The following is a 17,226-nucleotide window of genomic DNA, read 5'->3' as shown; positions in this document are numbered from 1 at the left end:
TTTTTTGGTAATGTGGCAACACTACTTTTCCGAAATCCTGGCACAAAATTCAGGTCAGCGGACCAGGCATGCTCAGTAAAGGGACACGGCGGGTCGGGCTTCATCAACGACTGGCGCGGCGCGGCGGCGCAGTAAAGAAAGAAAAGGCCTCTTGCATTCATTTCCACCCTTGTTTTCATGAAATAATAAAAATAAAGGCACAAGAATCAAGACCTTTGTGATAAGTACTTCCATCCCAATGTTGCCAACTTGGAGCAACTGTAATTAAATATGTCATGCCTTACAGAGCCTGTAGCTGACGAATAAGAAATGGCAGGGAGGCAACGCAGAAGAGCCCAGCCCAGCCCAGCCCCTGGTTCTACGGCAAAACCAGCCGTTCATTGGGGGTTTTATTCATTGGCAGCGTTGTGTCGCTAGACTCTCTCTCTTACCTATCCGAATTTGAAGACAAATCTAATCAATTGGTTGATTCATAGAACCGCGCAAAATTACATTATCTCTGCTACAAGAGAAGCGAAATTTCTTGTAAGGTTCATCCTAAGTATCATTGAAGAACACGCAAAAATAGCCCCTCCGTCCTGCGGTCAAAGAAATTCAAAGAGTTTAATGCAGGGCCAGATTTACAATGTACGCACGTAGGCTCGTAAGGCCCCCGAGGGGCCCCACATAAGGGACTGATGGCTATTTTTGACCCTTCAAATTATTGGCAGTTTGACACTTTTTTAGTGTTCAGTTTTACGCAAATTTTTAAGGGCAAAGAATAAAAGTAGTAAATTTTTTATCCTGCACTCGAGTGATTTTGGCAACAGTGGAAAGCGTCAAAAATAGGCATCAAAGGCTAAAAAAACAAAATATAATATTTCGCAACAAGTTGTGAGATATCTTTGTCGCCTCATCTTCGTGATATCTCAATTGAGTGCAATGAGAAGTACGATTATTTTGCTGCGCGTAGTGCCTCAAAAACGACTACGCCGTGAACCTCCTACCCCCACCCATGGGTCACAAGTTGATTTTCTCGTATCAAATAGGTCCCTAGGTGCCTCCCTCAGAGATTATCATCATTTTCACTTGGGCGCATTTTATAAAACGTCTTGTTGAAAAACGCATTTCCGCAGATCGATCTGTTTTTCTCCGATTTACAGCAATGTAATTATTTTCAAAATGTTGACCGCTTTAAGTGGTAAGCTAAACAATAGCTAAAAATATTGAGATCCGTCCAAGCAGCAACTTTGTATGTTCAATATTAACCGGGATATCGCGAGTTTTGAAACATTCGGTTTATGACGTCATCCACCGCGGTAGTGACACCGTGGTTTCTTCCACCTTGCTTTCATCCGAGTTTCATGTTGAGAAACAAGTGCAAATGTGTGTTTCCCTGACTAATGAAAGAAAGGTGGAAGAAACCAATGGTATCACACCCGCGCTGGATGACGTCATAACCCGAATTTGTCAAAGCGCGATATCTTGGTTATTATTCAACGGTAGGAAGTTGCTGTTAGGACAGATCTTATTATTTTTAGCTGATCTACAAGAATCAAGCATTAAAACACGATTCTAAGACCAGCGCAACTGATTCATCACCGAGAGGCGTACAAAATCGTGGTTCCTTTGGAGTAAGGGCGTACCTCAGTTTCTACGTGAGCCCTGTTCTCCGTATAGTTCAATGCTCTCCGTTACGCATACGGAATTAGAGATACCCCTTACCTCAGAGGAGCCACGAAATGTGCCACAAGTCAAGAAGTCAAAACATCTTAAACGACTAGATAATGTGATTTATCCTCAGAGAGGTCCTAACTTATTTTCACACGAGGCACCTACTACCACTACGCACGAATTCATTGAGTCAGGATTCCAGGATTTTGCTCGTAAACCAGAGAAGCAGTGCCGGTCGTCAGTAATAAACAAACAGTGGACCTTTTTTCGGGAGCCGGCTCTCTCTTCTATACGTCCTCTCCCTAAAAGACCGGAGCTAATTGTATTTCATCGCGCTAAATCCACTTCACACTTGATTTTCAAAAGACCATCACTTTGTTTGTAGACAAAAGGCGAGACTCGCTGCACTCCTTTCGAAAGCATTCCTCGCATTTGACAGAATATAGATACACCTCCTACTAAACATTGCAGAATTATCCAGTTAAACGTTTAAATTTCAAATAAAATTATAATGGTGAGAAAATTTTACCGGTAAATGTGAAAGTCAAATAAATCTTGCTCGGGTTTGAATCTTACGCTTATTATTTATGATTGGAGGTATCCCTAATTTCACTTCTTAATACTGGATTAGACATTTTACAAGCTAAGATTCATTTGAGAACTGACTCTGAATGATGTACTAAAGTATGACAAGTGATAAAATAAAAATTGATGAAGTCTCGTCAGTGATAGTATATTTGAATTATCATATTAATAAAAATTATAAGAAAAAAATTAAGAAACCAACTCAATGTGTTTCAATTAAGGGAGAAATTGTTTGAATGAGTATAGAAGAAGGAATCATTCATTCAGAGTTCACTGGTGACAATAAGTTGGGATTTTATTCTAATTTGAGGTACTATCTGCACAAATTGACAACTTCGGAAATCCGGTTTGAGAAAATTAGTTAATTAGGACATAGGCGTGCATATTGCTTTTGTGCGTTCAAAATCGGGACTTGTCAAATAGGGTGAGTTGCGTAACGCGGTGAATTTAATTTTCAAGATTTTAAATGAGTAAACCTTTGGATTCGATGTATTATTTTCTGCCCGGCACTTCCGACTGTTTTTATTTTTAGGTCAGGATTGGCTAATTTAGATAATTTTAAAACGAGTTCAAAAACTCATCAAAGAAAATTATCAAATTACGACGTCATCGATAAAAATATGTTACACATCATGGTAAACTCACGTTGCGGGGTACCTCAAATTTACATAGTGCTAAAAATACATTCCTTGAAAACGCAATGATACCTACGTAACCCTGGCAAAGTCTATAATTCCTTTTTTTCTCTGCAAACTACGCAGGTTAGCAAGTTTTCAAGCTTGCAACTTTGATAGTATTATGAAAATGAGACACCTCGATTTTCGGAAAATTTACAAGAAAATTAAGATACTTGCGAGTAATTTCATGGCATAACTCATAAAAAAAATTGATACAAGGAAAAAAATCACAATTTACGAAACGTCATCTAAAATGTGGAAAAGCGTGAATCCTTGCCATATTACGAAGTTTCGTGTTGGTTTAGTTTCATTTGAGGTTCAAAGAGAGGATTATCCTCTCGTTATAATGATAACGGGCGGATTGGTACACATTAGGATTTTAGGGTGGTTCGTCTGCATTCAAACCAGGCATTGCAACACCAATACCCTCCATTGCAAGGGAAGAACTTACAGAAATTGCCAATGCGCTCACTATGATTTTTGAATCATATTGCATACAATTCACATCCTTTCAGCTGTTGCAATTAATTTGCAGTAGTCTCGTTCAGCGTGTCTTGCTTCGGATACGAAAGCGCATATAGACCATCCCAACGTCACTTCATGTCGCAATAAGCCTATACCATACTTTGTTGGGGCACCATTTCTTTTAGGATAATGGAAGCGACTGCACGTAAACGTGACAAACTGAAATCAGGAGGGTTGAATTTCCTTCAATCTCGCACGATGCAATTTAAGGGGCACGAGCATTTTCTACCTGCTTTTGAGCAGGTACGCGTTTCACTCAGTTGTTCAAATCTATTGTTGGCCCCAGAATGCTTCCAGCACGCGTCAAGAAGGATTGAAGAAGCTCTGCTTGAAGAAACCCTGAAGAATGGTTCAAGTATAACACCGGATTCTTGGCCCAAGAAGACGGCTCGTCACGGTAAATTACCCAAGAAGCAAATGTTACAAGGGTGTTCATGATTTTTATCGTGTGATAATCCCTATAATATACTTTTAATAAAATATTCAAAGGAAAGAATAGGATTTGCGTCAACAGAATTGCAACACATGCTTAAAATAAATAAACCACCAGTATTTTCCAGCGATAAGGTGGAACCCAGACTCTGAATCGTCAATGTTATCCGTATTTTGCGATACAACTTCAGAACTGAGGCAGAATATTAAAGTATTGCTAATCGCAAAGAACATTTTAGCACGTAGGTAGGACCTCTTTTAAAGCACTTAAGTCTATTTAAGGCTTTAATGAGTACCGCTTATTCTCTTAAAAGCAGGGTTGCACAACGTGTTGTTGAAGTGAGTTGAAGATGCTTCTATTATCCTGCCGTGCTAAGGAAAAACGCCGTATGAACAATCGCGAGTTGTCAAATTCCCTCCGGTAAAATGATCATTCTTGAGAAGAGTTATGACTGATTTTCCATGAAATTTTAAGGGACTTCAGGTAAAATCGCGAAAAAAATCCTCTGAAAAATTGGAAGGAAAATATTCATAAATTCACTCAGAAATATGAGTTTTATCAGAAGAAATGTGGCAACGCCTGGGGGTTCATACGGCAAAATGGACTTCGGCTTTTCTTAAAAGTACTGATTTGATTGAATTTTTCACGCAAATATTTCTCCTTTCAAAAATAAAAATATAAAAAATAAAAAAAAACAATATCAAGTAGGTATCAATATCAAGTATGTTTTACCATGGCGTGTGACAGGTGTGTGTTAACGTGAGGTATCTTGCTCCGACACTATGAAATGTCCGTAACACAGCCAAAGAATTGCCGAGCGAGTGACCTCCTTCTACACCAATCAGACTAGCTATTTTGCCAGCCTTCTTTGCTTCGTGTATACCTGTAAATGAAAATCAAGTTTAAGTGATTTTCTCAAGAGGAGTGCTGAGTAAGAAATTTTGAAAAACGACGTACGTTCAAACACTTGAATACATGCTAGTTCGGAGGTTTTGGTTCTTCGTATTACGCAATTTAATTTTAAAAAAAATGTTGAACATGATATTAAAACACTAGAAATAATAGTCTATTTAAGCATACTTATCGCCACTTATGGTGATCTCATTGGCCGGAGCTACTCTTTTAATGTTATGAAAGACACTATACAAATACATTATGCGTTTTACCTTCAAGGTCAATGTCCACTATGGTTGCATAGTGACAATTAAAATGTCAGGGCTTCCATGAAGAAATTGTTAACTGCTATTTTTAAAGGATCGTGTGATATAATGTAAAGAATTAATTAACTTAGGTATGGACTTTCGACTTTGAGCTCTTTTACATTTTAAATATATCACTTTTTAAATTTAACAACCATAAATTTCGTCTTCATCCTAAAGTATGTGGTGAAATTTTAGAATCAACTTGATCACAGAGGAGATTGGACAAAACGTTAAAATAGTCCGATCAATCTGATGAAAACCAAAAAAAAGAAAATGGGTAAACAAGGCTATATTAAACAACAAAATGCCTCAAACATTTCTGGAATGAAATCAATCCCTTGTCAACTAGGAAACAACAAAGTAAAAATAACTAAAAAAAACCTGGACCCTTAGCTGTTGATAATAAATAAAAGTCCAGGTTACATCAAGACAAAGTTAATTGACGATAATGAAATGAACATACGTGAGGAAAATTATTAAGGTCTTACCTTTTACAGAGGTTGCTAATTGTAAATCTAAATTGTAAAGTGAAATTAATCTATTTATCACATCAATCTGTTCCATTGTAAGTTGAACAGCATCTAAAAATTGAGCACCACACGGCACATAAGCTGACCAAAACTGAAACACCATTAGGAGAGCAACATTATTAGGAGCAAAAATCAAAAGACATGAAATAGCAAGTTAATCATTATAAGTCAAATATTTAAAGGGATTTTCTTACTGAGTCAAGCGTTGTAACATGAAGAATATCAGAACTAAGAAGTCTATTCAGTGGTGACAGTGCATATCAGTTAGTCGGTTCAAATTGTTTCGCAGTTTTAGAAAGTAACTTCATTTCTTTTAATTTACTTATGCAAATAATTTTCTCCAATCTATTAAGTAACTTGATCGTTGGAATCAATTTCCCTATTTAGTTCTTTTGAAATTTTGAAAATATCTTTTCGTAAAAGTATATAGCTCACCTGAGCTCCAACCATCCCCTTTTTTAGGCGAGGTAGGTCTGTTTGTGACCAATTACTCTTTGACCAGGGTTCCACCGTACGCAGATCAGATGAAAAATTAAATGAAGACAGTTGATTGTGGATGAATTTCCTTATGTTCCACGGCAAATCGTTGTGGCTGTAGACAAGCAGAAGTTAAGTGAAATTTAATCGACAAAGCAAGTATTCGGACCGCGTTAAATAGAAAAGAACCAAGCCCCATCAGCTATTGTCAAATTTAATCGGGCAATTTAATTTTTTACATGAAAACAATTGTGCGGATTTTTTTACAAACTCTGGTGAATTTGCTGCACAGTACTGAGCGAGTTCCCCAAAATTTGCAAAGGAATCCGCATAAAGATTCTCTTGTAAAAAATTAAATTGCCGAATTAAATTTGGCAATATCTGATTTGGCTTGGTTCCTTTCTTCTAAGCCAATTTCTAAGTCTTCTTCGAAGTCCAATTCTAGCGAGGCAAATTACGAAAAAAAAAACACGTGAAAGCAAGTGTTACAAGCATTTCTTATGTAAAAATCTTCAAACAATGGGTACCCGATGAAGTAAGACTCCTAGAGTAGCCATGATGCCTGATACATTATGTTGAAGGGACTGTTTAAAAATAATACCACTTTCGCTCGCAGAGCATACATCATACATATGTACTTTCAAAAGAGGCCGAGGTGAATAATCTCCTGAAAAAAAATTCACGCTCCTTTACATCATTTTAGAAAAGGAGAATATTCAAACGTTATCGCCAGTATTAGTTTATTCGAAAGTCCTCGTATCTGTATTCAATAACGTTTCGCATGATTTTTGAACTTCATTAGAAGAATAGTGACTTAATTCAAGCAAAAATATGCTCGAATACCACCGAGAAGATTTCCTTACAAATCGATAAAGAAAATAATGCTTGTTTAAAGAAGAAAAGATGCGTATATGAAAATAGTCACTCACATCAAGCAGACACCCGCTTTCATTCAGCTATTTTATTCTTGATTCAAAATAAAATATTCTTGATGGCATACTCAAGAATGTTTCTGCCTAAACCAAGTCATTTTTTTCTGTAATGAAGTTCAAAAATGGGCCTGTTGCAAACTTTTGCTAGAGCAAAACTAAGAGTTGTTTCCTACAGATAATGCCTCAAAAATCACGATGAGCGCATCGGCAAAGTCTGAAATGCACTCATAACTTCACAATCTGCGTAAGAAATTTGCGGTTTTTTGAGCTTCCCGCTTCGAAAACGATACTACGGTACAGGTGAACATTTTGTTAGAGGAGTCGTTCCATTGGCGACAATACTCATCATGGCCGACGCCAGTCCGCCAAAACACGTGTGATGGGACGAGATAACACCTGAACAGGATTAAACCATATAACAATCGGCGTGTTTACGTTCATATTTTCCTCGCCCGCCTTAATTGACCTTGAACTCTCCTCGAATTACGCGAGGAACTGCGCAAGCGTCGGCCATGATGAATATTGCCGACGATGGAGCGACTCCTCTAACAAAATGTTCACCTGTGCAGTAGTATCGTTTTTGAAGCGGGAAGCTCAAAATAACGCAAATTTCTTACGCAGATTGTGAAGTTATGAGTGCATTTCAGACTTTGCCGATGCGCTCATCGTGATTTTTGAGGCATTATCTATAGGAAACAACTCTTCATTCTGCTCTAGCAAAAGTTTGCAACAGGCCCATTATGATAAACGTCATTAAATACGGATGCTGGGACTTAGTGAGTTTTTGGACTACCTCTCTTTTTTTGTGCCGTGGTATCTTGATTTATTTTGCGAGGGGTGCGCCGTACTCTTAAAATATATGAGTCTCTTAGGCTGTTGGAACGCCGTCAATTCAGTATGATACTGTGTAACACCTCTGTTGCGGAATAGTTGCTTGAAGCTCCGTGGTAAACCGCGGAGCGCGGCGGGCGAGGGCGACCAGCGCGACACGCGCATTGGCGCCTACCAACCTGACAGGAATACTTCACGCATTGCGCAATGCGGGAAGTATCCCTGTTAGGTTTGTAGGCGCCGCTGCGCGTGTCGCGCAATGCGGGAAGTATCCCTGTTAGGTTTGTAGGCGCCAATGCGCGCGTGGCATAATGCGGGAAGTATCCCTGTTAGGTTTGTAGGCGCCGCTGCGCGTGTCGCGCAATGCGGTAAGTATCCCTGTTAGGTTTGTAGGCGCCAATGCGCGTGTCGCGCTGGCAGCACGCCGCCGCTCCGCTCTGTTCGGCTTCAATATTCAAACTCGCGGAGTCAGCGTTTTCAAAACATAATTTTGAAGCGTTCGCAAACTCCGTCTGGATTCTTCTCGTTATTATTGATGAAAAATGAAAAAGTTTTAAAGGAACGTATATTGGATGATTTGTAAATATTTAGGTTGTTCCGTGTCAAATTTCATGATTTCTAAAGCATTTTAATTTTTCTTCTGTATTTTGTGCATTTTTGCTGCAGCGTGGTGTACGCGAAACTTAACGCTAAAATTGGACGTATTTGGCTCTAAAAGATAGGTGAACAAATGGGTTAAAACCAAAGATTGCGTACCTCTTGGTTTTTTCCTCTTTTATCCATTTTTATATAATTTCTTCCGACACTACTACGGCTCAATGAAATAAATATCGATGTCATCGCTCGGAAAAGGGTTTACACATATTTGCTACGTTTTGAAAATGTAAATGTTTTTAAAATGAAGTAATATTTCCGTCAAAATATATGTATATACAATGAGGTATATTTTATATCGAAAATTTTAAGGATAGAAATAAAACCAAATATTCACCAAGGACAATTTGATAGGATGAATCGAAAGAAGAAAGTAAAATTTCATTTAATAAATGAGTTATCCTTTGTGGGCAGGCCATCTATGACAGCCATGGGAACTTGTTTGACGGGTATATGTCAGTATGTAATTGATATCAGCGCATAGACCTTCTTGGACTTGTAGGATTTTCTATATCATAGCAGCGTAGTTTTTCAAAGTTCGCATGTTAGCAGTTCCAAACCCACATGTATCTTCCACTAGGCATGTGTAAAGAGAATCTTTCAGCTAAATATGCATCATGCAAAGTAATAATGGATGACATCTGTCATGCAGACATACTCAATAAAATAGAAAATGAACAAACAACACTCACCAACTCGCTCAAATCTGTAATCCACTGGGTCAGAAAAATCCACTTGAAGACAATAAATCCAAATTTCCGATTAGAACTGGTGCAGGTACGAAGGAACTTTTGAAAACACGATGAGTGCATTGTAAAAATATCTAAAGCACTCTTTAACGTAAGAGAAAAATTAGCACCATGATTTAATAGCTGATCAATACAGAACACCACTCTCAGAAAAGCACTGACACAACACGATTTTTCAGTTTAGTTTTAGAGGAGAAAGCATTTTTCAAAAGATGCGACATCATAGATCCACAGCTTAAATAATTTCACGATTTACTACGATCATTGATGATATTAAGGTAGCCATCGATTCTCTACCCGACGTTCCTTCCACACATGACAGGAAACATCTACAGGCATAGAGCAAATGGCACTGAGCAGCAATGTACATCTGATAAGGCAAGCTCCTGGAAGTGTCGATCTGCAAAAATACAAAGCGGGAGACAGATCATCAAATTGATCTACCTATGGTTAATGGCCGTCCTTGGAGACAGACAATAAACTACGTAACAATATATCAACCACCTTTTGATAACAGAACGAATTTAAAATGAGAGCAAGACCCTTCCTTATGGAGGGAGGGCCAAGAAACATTTAAAAACGGAACATTTTACTACTTACAGGTCAGAGCCACTGAATAAAATACATTCCACCAGTCAATAAAATTTTAAATTTTGAATGTTGATGGATAACCTGATTGCCAGTATACATTGAGTTGAAACATCTGAAACGTAGAGCGGTTCATTCTCATAGAAGCTTTCGTAAGTAGTTCCAGATAGGTACTTTAAAATTAGACACCGGTCAAATGTAGTACAAGAGAGGAAATGGGTGCAACAAAACTATAATTGTCCTTGATTCTTTTGTGAAAGGTGTGAAAGTGAAAAATTATTCATTTATTACTTACTTAAGGTGATGTGGTGATGTGAGACTAGTGAGAGATAAATATAACCTAACTTTTGTGAAGATGTTCCTAGTTCCTGGAATAATCGTTCCTTGCCGATACTTCCAGGGTTGTATTTATTATCTAAATAATTATCAGGCAAATGTTTTCAAAAGGATTGAAATACAAAAACTGGCTCTCTATAATCATTATAGTGGCTGATTTTCACTCATTTTCATACGCAACCTCGATAAAAAGGCAAAAGGCGGAACCGCGGAATGGTCCCTCGTCCAACTGTTCGATGTCCAACTCGGAACTCGCACTCGGAATTCCGGACCATTGTTCAATTCAATCCACTCAGCCAGCCAAGCCATGCCGTGCCGTGAATTTAAAAATGAAAACTTAATTTGATCTACTTTTCATGATTCTTAACGAAGAATCGATTGTATTATCGGCGTCTACTTGACTATACTCAGTTTCATCGAACACAGGTAAATTATCTCTCTTTCATTCACTTCTAGACGACGGACACACCTAAGTATGAGCCTGTCACCTTGTGCTTACATTACACATTTGTCATGTCAAGCTATACTGATCAAGTAACTCGAGTTTAATTTTCTTTGCCGATTTACGATTCAGTCGATATTTTCTAACGAGCGAGGTAATCGTGAATTCTATTCTCTTGGTTTGCGAATGCATTTACTACCATGTGCTATTCCTAACCGTGGTTACGAAGTTGATCGAAGAGTCTACGTCTAATAAATCTATCCACTCCTTCCGTGGGAAGGGAGATAATCTTTCATCTATTTAGCATTGAAGGGAAAGACCAGAATCAAGATGGTGGATCTTCTGTTGCACTCTCTAAGTGCAAATCTTATTATCCGCGGACTTCATCACAAGTAGAAACTTCCCAACTCTTGCAGGCGAGTGCTATAGGTAGTCCGTTGGAACATCCTCATACTGCCTGCATTTTCCTTGTGTCTTCAAAAGAATCAAGGACAATTGAAGTTTTGTTGCACCCATTTCCTCTCTTGTACTACATTTGACCGGTGTCTAATTTTAAAGTACCTATCTGGAACTACTTACGAAAGCTTCTATGAGAATGAACCGCTCTACGTTTCAGATGTTTCAACTCCATGTATACTGGCAATCAGGTTATCCATCAACATTCAAAATTTAAAATTTTATTGACTGGTGGAATGTATTTTATTCAGTGGCTCTGACCTGTAAGTAGTAAAATGTTCCGTTTTTAAATGTTTCTTGGCCCTCCCTCCATAAGGAAGGGTCTTGCTCTCATTTTAAATTCGTTCTGATATCAAAAGGTGGTTGATATATTGTTACGTAGTTTATTGTCTGTCTCCAAGGACGGCCATTAACCATAGGTAGATCAATTTGATGATCTGTCTCCCGCTTTGTATTTTTGCAGATCGACACTTCCAGGAGCTTGCCTTATCAGATGTACATTGCTGCTCAGTGCCATTTGCTCTATGCCTGTAGATGTTTCCTGTCATGTGTGGAAGGAACGTCGGGTAGAGAATCGATGGCTACCTTAATATCATCAATGATCGTAGTAAATCGTGAAATTATTTAAGCTGTGGATCTATGATGTCGCATCTTTTGAAAAATGCTTTCTCCTCTAAAACTAAACTGAAAAATCGTGTTGTGTCAGTGCTTTTCTGAGAGTGGTGTTCTGTATTGATCAGCTATTAAATCATGGTGCTAATTTTTCTCTTACGTTAAAGAGTGCTTTAGATATTTTTACAATGCACTCATCGTGTTTTCAAAAGTTCCTTCGTACCTGCACCAGTTCTAATCGGAAATTTGGATTTATTGTCTTCAAGTGGATTTTTCTGACCCAGTGGATTACATGATTTGAGCGAGTTGGTGAGTGTTGTTTGTTCATTTTCTATTTTACTGAGCATGTCTGCATGGTCCAAATATCATGTGCTCCCATTGGGACGCTTGTCTCCTTTGTCTTGATTCTAAGATTTATTTAATTTCCGTGAGCAATTTGGATGGTACTGAAACCTTCTTGTGATCATTTTTATGCAAATGGTTTTGTTTCCATGAAAAATTGTCACGGAAATGATTTCGTTTCCATGAAAAATTTTCACGGAAATGATTTCGTTTCCATGAAAAATTATCATGGAAATAAGCCACATGGAAATCAGCCACATGGAAATATTTCCTGTTCCATTTTTCCGTGTCATTTTTTCATGGAAATCAACTTCATGGAAATCATCCACACGGAACATCCCGTAATGTAGCATGCGAGGCTTACGTACTTAGAGTTTCTCAACCTCTCAAGCTCCGTTCTCAAGTTATTATGGAGCAATTTCGACGAATTGTTCGACTTTGGTTGTATAGAGGCTCCTTGTAAGGGTAAAGTGCTCATCACCGTGGGAGTCCCCAAAAATCCTTGGCAAATCCTTTGAATCGACCAACGATAGTCCGAGAGAATGAAAACATTCATTGTGTTTAATATTGCTCCCTCACAACAGTGTTCCGAGAAAAAACACGCTATTATAACGCAACGGATCTCACATCTATCGTTACAAATCATAAAGACGTTATAGTCTGGTTTTGACTAAATTCATCATGAGAACTCGAAGGAATAATATTTTTTTTTTTCGGATTTAAGCAGGAAAATGATTCTAACCCTCCACGTTTTCCGTAAGTAGGCTGATAAAATGTACCAAAGTAACGGGAAGAATTAATGAATAAAACGTGGACGAAGAAGTCTGGCAAAAATACATACCCATCTACAAGCGGAACTTCGGATAGTATTCTTTGAACTATTGCTAATCGATCTTCGTAAGACATTCCTTCGCTAGTTGGAGAACCGTTCGATTTTTTTAATGCTGAAGGCACGACAATTCCAACTAAAATGGCAGTGACGAGGAGAAATATTATTGTGAGGATGGCCCAAGGCCTCAAACGTAACTCATAAATTGCTGAAACAGGACACAAAAAGTCAGAAATCACACAGTGTACTTTCAAACTAATAGTAGGTATACTATGCACGAATGCAGCGAAGCGCCTTCATATTCGTTTGATACCCTAAGCATCACCGCGGAGTTAGTTTAGCTGCTTAACCCAACCGAACCTAACGTTGCCCGGCACTCTTCACCGCCCGTTGTTCGGGGCGTAATAAAGGATAATAACTAAATGATAAAACTGCTATAAAGTCTTATTTACACATCAAAAGCTCAATATCTCGTATCGGGAACAGGAAGGATACTTTTGAATGCAATCAAAATCAAAGCCTTATCTTTAGCAGCTCAAAAGTTACTGCAAAAATTGATTTCTAATTGAACCACGCTCCTGTTGATTCTGAAGAGTTTTATTGAATTAAATTTAGATTTTGTAGTCTGCGGAAAATTTCACGATATTTTGGCGAAGTATTCAAACTAGGAAAAAATTGCGTATTTTTAATAAATAATAAACCTCCGGAAATGACTTATCATCTGTAATTTATATTTGAAATGGCCGATGAGGAGGAAATAAGACATGCCATAATTTATTATGGGTAAAAAAAAATATCGACAGTGAAACTACCGGACTAGGTTCTCGGTTGAAGACTTCCTGTCATAGTTCATTTTCTAAATGGAAACTATTTAACGCCAAATTTTGAAAAAGTCCATGATTTTTCTTCTCTATGTTAAGAGAACTCTGTGAAAACTTTAGAGAATGATATATATTTGTTCTCCCTCAAAATAATAAAAAGGAGGCGGAGATTTTCAAACACTGCAAACAAGATACGTAATTTGGCAGTTTCACCGCCGACATGTATTTAAGGGACTATCCAAGAAGGTGCTTTTCCCCCTTTCTTTCGAGGTCAAAATAAACTAAATTTTACACCCGATATTTTGAGGAAGAATAATATTTAGAAGAAAAAGATAATGAAGACATGATAATTAAAATTATAAGTCACGAATTGCTTAGCTTTCTGGAAAAAAATGTATTACAGCTTTTATCAGTTATACTTATTGAAAGGGACTGGACAAAATAAGTGTCTAATTTAAGATACTTGAACAACAATTACGCTCATTGTCTTCTTTATTGATGGCGAAGCTTACAAACCACGTACCTCGTTAGTGGTGTTTAAATGAATCCAGTCCTTCTTTTGTTTTCTTTTTAAAGCGGAAAAAACAGCATCAGTCCTGGCAGTTTTTTTCAGTATTTGCTTCCTACCGAGAATCACGGAAGTTATTCAGAACTGATGTGGAGCAGTTCTTCATTTAAAAAGCAAATAAAAGTAGGAAGTCTGCAACGTCGCAAACTGAGATACGTGGTTTGGGAGGTTCACCGTCTTTACCTTTTTCAGAATAAGTATATTTTTCATTAAATAGTTTGTGTACTCTATTTGGAAAACGTTTTTCAGATGGCAGGAAAAAAGCACACTAAATTCAATATCATTCCTCAGGCGGTTTCTTTGAAGTGTAAAAGATCTAACATCACAAACTAAAATATGTATTCTCTCGATAGTGTCAACTTAATAGCTTACATTTTACATGTTACTCATTGTCAGGTAAGATCGTAAAAATGTGCTCTGTCTTATGACTATGACTCAACTTGAAATGTGCCCAGTGAAGCATCGGAATTAATATCAATTTTTATAATGGAATTCTTACCTTTTGGTCCATCTGAACTGGAGTCACTGGAAACCGAATCTACTGCTGCTATCAGGGACCTCGATTGTCCGTTGCACCTTCCACCTCCATTTATCAGGCAGGTTGTCTGCACACAAAGTGAAAAATAAATGTTTTAAGATTATGTTTTCAGAACTTTCTTCAATCGAAATATAATATAAGCACGTTATTTTTTCTATTTTTTTTTATTTTTCAAAAAATGACGTGGTATTTAAAAGCAAAATGCATGGTTTTCCCTCTTTACACACCCTCGCTGAAGAGTTAAGCCAATGCAAAAATCTCATAAGAATGCAGCTACTCCAGCACTCAAGAGGGGCTGTGAAATATGACCCAGGTTTTTCTTAATATTACGTGATAAAATTGTAAATTTTTCCATTTAAACAACATTAATTTTCATTTTCTGTTACATTTTGCTCTTAATAAATACCGCGCTGATTTTCATTATTTTTGCGGTTATTGATAAGAGATAGTCTCCAGATGAGCCCCCGCTCTATTAAGATTAATTCACTGAAGCCCGTGAAACGGGTCCATAGAAGACGCACCGCACCTTCTGAGAGTTGGCCGCGTGGTGGCCAGAGGGCGTACCTCCTAGTTAGTCGGTAGCGGTCAGAGACAAGAGACCCTCCACTAGTATCTTGGCCATGGTGGAAGCTTTTACTTTCGGGACTTCAGCATTCTACTGTTGACTTACCTACATGGTTGATGTTTAACAACGTGTTGGCAGTTTCGTTTCACAAACAAGCCGAAAATGGCCGAAGTTTAGGAAACTTGTTTGGCCCATGACGTCACCCGAAGCTCATCATCGACCATGTAGGTAGGTCAACAGCCGAAATTAGGGTGATGACTGTTGCTCCCTTATAATTGTCCATAAGGAACTGTTGAATCCCCGAAAGTAAAAGCTTCCACCTGTCGCCAAGAGGCCAGTGGAGGGTCTCTTGTCTCTGGTAGCGGTCCAATGAAAAGCCTAAAACTGATAAGACGATCAGAGACCGGCACAGACATGGCAATACTTTTCCTACGTATGTACTTCGCTTATGCGTGTGTTTCAGGGAACGCCGACGAGTACAGTTTGTTTGTTTTCTAATTTTTCCTCGGGACACCCGCGTAAGTGTTAAAGAGCTCCTCCGAAGGGACATTAATGGAGGAACGCTGTCACGGTTACACGAGGTGGAAGCGGCGTGAAAAGTTCTGCAAAAAGGTCTCGCGGCGAGAGGCGGGCGGCGCATTGGCCTGGTCCTGTTATTAATGCTTATCTAATTTAAACTTTCAATATGAGAGTCTAGTGTTACAGCGATGGCCGGCAGAGTGGCTGAGTGCTGAAAGTAGGACGTCAGCGCGGCTCGGCCTGGCGCAGCGCAGCGTGGAGACGAACGTGATGCGGCCCTGGCTACGCTGCGGAAAATTCTCGCTCCTCTGACGAAAGGGCGAATTTGATTTTTCACGTGAGCCCTGTTTCACATATAAAGCCATGTTCTCTGGGTCTCATGTGGAAATCGATGTGCGCTCTTACGTCAGAGAGGCAACGAAATGTGAGCATCTATTCCATGCCTCACCACCACATCGGCTCGCCGGACAGTAGAACGAGACGATGGGGGAGGGCGGATAAAGAAATTTTGCACTAAAATCAAACATTTTTACATTCATTTTTTCACATAATATATATGTTCAGGGGTGCTTCTTATAGGGAATCTCACGAGGAATCCGATAGAAAAAAATTTGAAGCCCAACCTCCTTCATTTATGAAGATATGAGCTTTTAAAGTTTTCATATAATATCAGAAATCTTCCAATGACTTGTTCTACTGTGCGCCAAACGTCGTCGTTGGCACGTTCCTCCCGGCTCACAATGGACACAGAGCGGCAAGGAAAAAACCTTGATCTAAAAAAAAATGTTCTTTAATATTCTGTCAAGATTTCCTTGGAATCAAGAATAAAATTATTTGAATCGGACATGTATTTGCTTGATTTAATCCACTTCCTTTTTGTTAAAAATGTCTGTTCTTCTTGACACAAACATTTTCCAGCCTTGAGTGATATAAAAAAGAAATTTCCAAGCGGAAGATTAAAGAATACTTCCTCTTAGATAAAGTCACTTTTTATCATGGAAAAAAGAGTAAAATGGCTTTCAAAAATGTCGTCCTCTGTTGGATTGTCCCCAGATTATGTAGCGATTTTAAGGCCTCCGTGGACGATGTAAGTGCCCATCTAAATGAGAGGATTTGAGTTGGGAATCATCAATCCTAGAATCGTTACCTCTCATTATGTTTAAATGAAAACTAGGCAGGAATGTTTCATCCGGCAAAAAATTATGAATAGTGACCCTCAATTTGTTTTATTAAATCGGGTGGGCCGTCCAATTTGGATCGAAGAGGAATGCTGCATGATGACACGCAGCTATCAAATGGTCTATTTTCATTGGAATTGATTCGGAATTTGACCGCCAATCAAGACCTTTTTTTTTTTATCAA

At 38.4% G+C, this 17,226-nt stretch overlaps 1 protein-coding gene across 2 annotated transcripts in view; it reads right to left on the bottom strand.

The window, feature by feature from the left end:
• Positions 1 to 17,226, bottom strand: part of LOC109039826 (dipeptidase 1) — a 173,990-nt gene that overhangs the window by 34,644 nt on the left and 122,120 nt on the right. For both annotated transcript variants that reach the window (XM_072297701.1, XM_019055495.2), the window contains 5 exons: positions 14,742 to 14,847; positions 12,866 to 13,061; positions 6,041 to 6,197; positions 5,564 to 5,696; positions 4,606 to 4,756 (listed from right to left, as the gene is read on the bottom strand). In XM_072297701.1, the coding sequence (XP_072153802.1) occupies positions 4,606 to 4,756; positions 5,564 to 5,696; positions 6,041 to 6,197; positions 12,866 to 13,061; positions 14,742 to 14,847 (743 nt within the window). The remainder of the gene's footprint in view (positions 1 to 4,605; positions 4,757 to 5,563; positions 5,697 to 6,040; positions 6,198 to 12,865; positions 13,062 to 14,741; positions 14,848 to 17,226) is intronic.

The sequence above is a fragment of the Bemisia tabaci genome, chromosome 1 (genome assembly GCF_918797505.1).
Source record: "Bemisia tabaci chromosome 1, PGI_BMITA_v3".
Taxonomy (NCBI): Eukaryota; Metazoa; Arthropoda; class Insecta; order Hemiptera; family Aleyrodidae; genus Bemisia; species Bemisia tabaci.
This window is presented reverse-complemented; position numbering and strand designations above follow the sequence as displayed.